General features: G+C 39.2%; 1 protein-coding gene across 1 annotated transcript; it reads left to right on the top strand.

Annotated features, from left to right (window-relative positions):
- The first annotated feature begins 3,147 nt into the window (after positions 1-3,147).
- Positions 3,148-3,486, top strand: LOC132048991 (uncharacterized). Its single transcript, XM_059439672.1, has one exon. It carries the CDS (start codon positions 3,148-3,150, stop codon positions 3,484-3,486), a length of 339 nt encoding a protein of 112 aa, XP_059295655.1.
- Positions 3,487-3,900: the final 414 nt, after the last annotated feature.

Below are 3,900 nucleotides of genomic sequence, written 5' to 3'. Positions count from 1 at the left end.
GTTAACCCTTGTTTGATAAATTCACTTAGGAATAAGAGGAGTTTACTTGGCATAATTAACCGTTCTTCGTATCAACTTTCTTATATTTGGGAAAATCATAGAAACAAATAATCTTTATTTATTGAAAAATAGTAGAGATTCACATAGAGGCTAAGTACATTCATATAACGATCCATTAAAAGTATGTCAAGATCAATATCCATGATCATACACTTTATCTAACGGGGACACAACCTTGGTTTCTTTTACCATATATTACAATCCAAAGAAATTAGTTAGCAATTAGTCATAAACAACCAACTTTCTACAAAATCATCGGAGTAAGACATTAGACCTAAACAAAACATTCTACGATTTTAGTAACCTTTTTCACACCATATTCCCTATGGGATTCAACCGCAACCTTTTTGGGTTACTATATTTGACATCGTCCACTTTACGCTAATAAAAGATGTAATTTGGTGTATTAAGTTTTGGCGTCGTTGCCATGGAATACGGTTTTGAAATTACTAAATAGTGTTTGCTTTGATTGAAGTCCATTTCTTATTCCATCACACCTTGTTTTCTATTCCTTGTGAATTAGGTGAACATGAATCAGAATCAGCGAAACCAACATGCAGCTGCTGGTAACCACGGTTGTCAATTGAATGATCACACGAGTGAAATAGATTAAGAAAATGTCTTCGCTGATCTTGTACCAGACTATGCATCTGTGATTGTTCATCCTTGGGTTAGAGCTACTATTACTACCTAGGGGGAGATGGTAGCGAGTCTTTCAAAGAAGTGGTATCCTCTGCAAGAAGGTGAGATCCCGTGACAAAATCTATAAATTCGATAACAATGCAGGGAACAATTATACGAAGCTTGGGAGAGATTTAAAGAATATGTACATAAATTTCTGACTCCTAGTTTTCCGAAGAACATATTAATGGAGAAGTTCTACCGAGGGCTGGATCTTATAACATAGTCAATTGCAAACAATGCAGCTGATGGTTTTTTTTATGGATAAAACTTACACTCGAGTTACCAACATACTTAACAGATTGACTACGCATAATTAGGCTTAGCACTCGAACAATGCTGATATTGTACCCTACGGGAATGCTATGAGCCAGAATTAGTAAAGGACAATCAGGATACTCAAGGACATTGGCTCAGCTTGCAACAAATATCACTTTGCTAACCAAGAAGTTTGAAGAGAACCAGATCAAGAAGGTAAATATTTGCGAAGATGCTTCAGGTATGCCAAAGGGGATGTACCAAGTCCCGAGGGTCCATATCAGAGGACCTCTTGCTCTGCGATTGTTTGCTAACTGTGAACAACTCTCGGGGGTATCAAAGGCAAAATTACCAAGAGGGAGAATCAAAATTAATGGAACCTCGGTAGGGCAAGAGTACTTCAAACCCGGGGAACTATAATAATAATTATGGTGGCGTGAACCAAGGGAACTATAACAATAACATTTTTTTTTTTGGAAATAAGAGTTCCAATACATATATTCCACCAAAAAGACAGTCAACTGATCAAGGTAGTTCGAGGGTTGAGGCAATGCTTAAGAAGATTTTGGTAAATCAAACTAATCTGAAATGACGTTATCTGGTCTAACAGAGACAGTAGGATATCATACAACGGCTATTCAAAAGCTCGAGTCACAGATGCGAGATATTTCTAGAGAGCAGCGCCCTCCTAAAAAGGGAGGACTTCCTAGTGATACTATTTTGAATCCGAAGAATGGGGGAGGCAGTGTTAACCGTGTGTTTGCTATTAGTACTCGGATTGATAAAATGCTCTAAAGTGTTGAAAAGAAGGGTATTGATCTCGAGCCAATTCATGAAGAGGACGAGGTGCAGTTTGCTGCACCAATTACTGTTGATGAGGTTCCTCATGAAGAAAAAGTTACTGATATTCCAAAAAGTTCGAAGGTGGCTGATGATAAGAGCAAGCAAACTGTAAAAGGGGCTCTCCTCCCTTTAACTCAGATTTTCAAATCTAAACCTCCCTTTCCTTAAAGGTTGGTGAAGAAGAAGGAAGATGCTAAGTTCGAGAAATATTATGATCAGCTGAAGCAGTTATATATGAACTTTCCATTTTTGGATCTTTGTCAAGGAGATGCTCGATTTTGCCAAGTACTTGAAAGACCTGCTGACCAAGAAGAAAATGGCGCAACGTGAAACCATGAGTCTAACTCTGCTTTGTGAGTTCCATTATTTCAAAAACTACGCTATCGAAAGGAGATCTGGGCGTTGCCACCATTCGTTCTATTGGGTATCATGATTTTGCTCGTGCTCACATGTGATAATTAGCGTATAAATTTGATGCCCTTTACATTCACAAGAATGTCGATCTTGGGGATGCCAAGGCCGAATAATGTGAGATTATAGATGGATGATAGATCTATTAAGAGGCCGGTTGACATGGTTGATGATGTTCTTGTGCGGGTTAGTAAATTTATGTTTCCCGCTGATTTTGTGATTCTTGACTGTCCGGTTGATTAGGATATTCATATTATTCTAGGAAGACCTTCCCTTACTACAAGAAGAGCTCTTACGGATTCGGAAAAGAACACAATAAAATTTCGAGTCAATGATGAGGAAGTTACTTTTTGTGTAAGTAAAGGGATGAATTACTAGTGCTTATGAGAACATTTCGGTGATTGATTCTTTTAATGTTATTGATGAAGCTGTGGAATTTAAGATGGAAGAGGAAAGTTTGGGAGAAGCTCTTGCTGCGATTCTTATAAATTTTGATGCTGAAGATATGAAGGGGTATGTAGAGACGGTTAATTCTCTTGTTTGGTTGGGCTCATATTATTACCACCCAAAGAAGCTTACACTTAATATGGAAAATAGAACACCTCCTCCAGCAATGCCTCCTATCGTTGAACCCCCGAAGCTTGAGCTTAAGCAGCTCCCATCACATTTGAAGTATGAGTTCCTTGGTCTAAATAATACGTTACCAGTGATTATTTTAGCATTACTGACTGAGAAGCTGATCGACAGGATAGTGGAGATATTGCTTGAGTATAGGTGTGCTATTAGTTGGGCCATAGCAGACATTCGGGGGATTCCTTCTGGGATCTGTGAGCATAAAATCCAGTTAGAGGAGGATAGCCAAGTGTGGAACATCAAAGGAGACTGAATGAGAACATGCAAGAAGTCGTCAAGAAAGAAATCATCAAGTGGTTAGATGCTAGAGTGGTTTACCCTATTGCTGACAGTAAATGGGTGAGCCCAGTTCAATGTATTTCGAAAAAGGGCGGCATCACAGTGGTGCCTAATGCAAAGAATGAGTTGATTCCGACTAATACTGTGACGGGTTGGAGAGTTTGCATGGACTATCGCAAGCTTAAAACTGCTACTTGCAAGGATCACTTTCTTATGCCTTTTATTGATCAAATGCTTAATCGGCTTGCGGGACGGTCTTACTATTTCTTTCTTGTCGGGTCTTCGGGCTACAGTCAGATCAACATCGCCCTTGAGGATTAGGAGAATATGACATTTACGTGTCCTTATGGGACGTTCTCTTTCCGCAGGATGCCCTTCGATCTCTATAATGCACCGGCTACTTTTCAGCGGTGTATGATGTCGATATTTCTAATATGGTGGAAGACGTTCTTGAGGTCTTTATGGATGACTTCTCAATTGTTGGTGATTCTTTTGATGACTGTCTTTACAGTCTAGGTCGAGTGCTTAAATGCTGTGAGGAGACTAATGAGCCGAATTGGGAGAAATGCACTTCATGAGTGAAGAAAGGGATGGTATCGGGCATAAAATCTATGAAAGAGGATCGAGGTCGATCGAGCGAAGTTTGATGTAATTTCTAATCTTTCTCCACCTATCTCAATTAAAGGTGTTCGGAGTTTCTTGGGACAAGCTGGTTTCTATAGGCGTTTTTATCAA

The sequence above is a fragment of the Lycium ferocissimum genome, chromosome 3, assembly GCF_029784015.1.
Source record: "Lycium ferocissimum isolate CSIRO_LF1 chromosome 3, AGI_CSIRO_Lferr_CH_V1, whole genome shotgun sequence".
Classification (NCBI taxonomy): domain Eukaryota; kingdom Viridiplantae; phylum Streptophyta; class Magnoliopsida; order Solanales; family Solanaceae; genus Lycium; species Lycium ferocissimum.
Note: the sequence above shows the minus strand (reverse complement) of the source record. Positions and strands in the feature narration are given on the sequence as shown.

What these genes read in the sequence shown, in the direction of transcription:
- LOC132048991 (XM_059439672.1), top strand. Translation starts at nt 3,148, where the DNA reads ATGCAAGAAGTCGTCAAGAAAGAAATCATCAAGTGGTTAGATGCTAGA.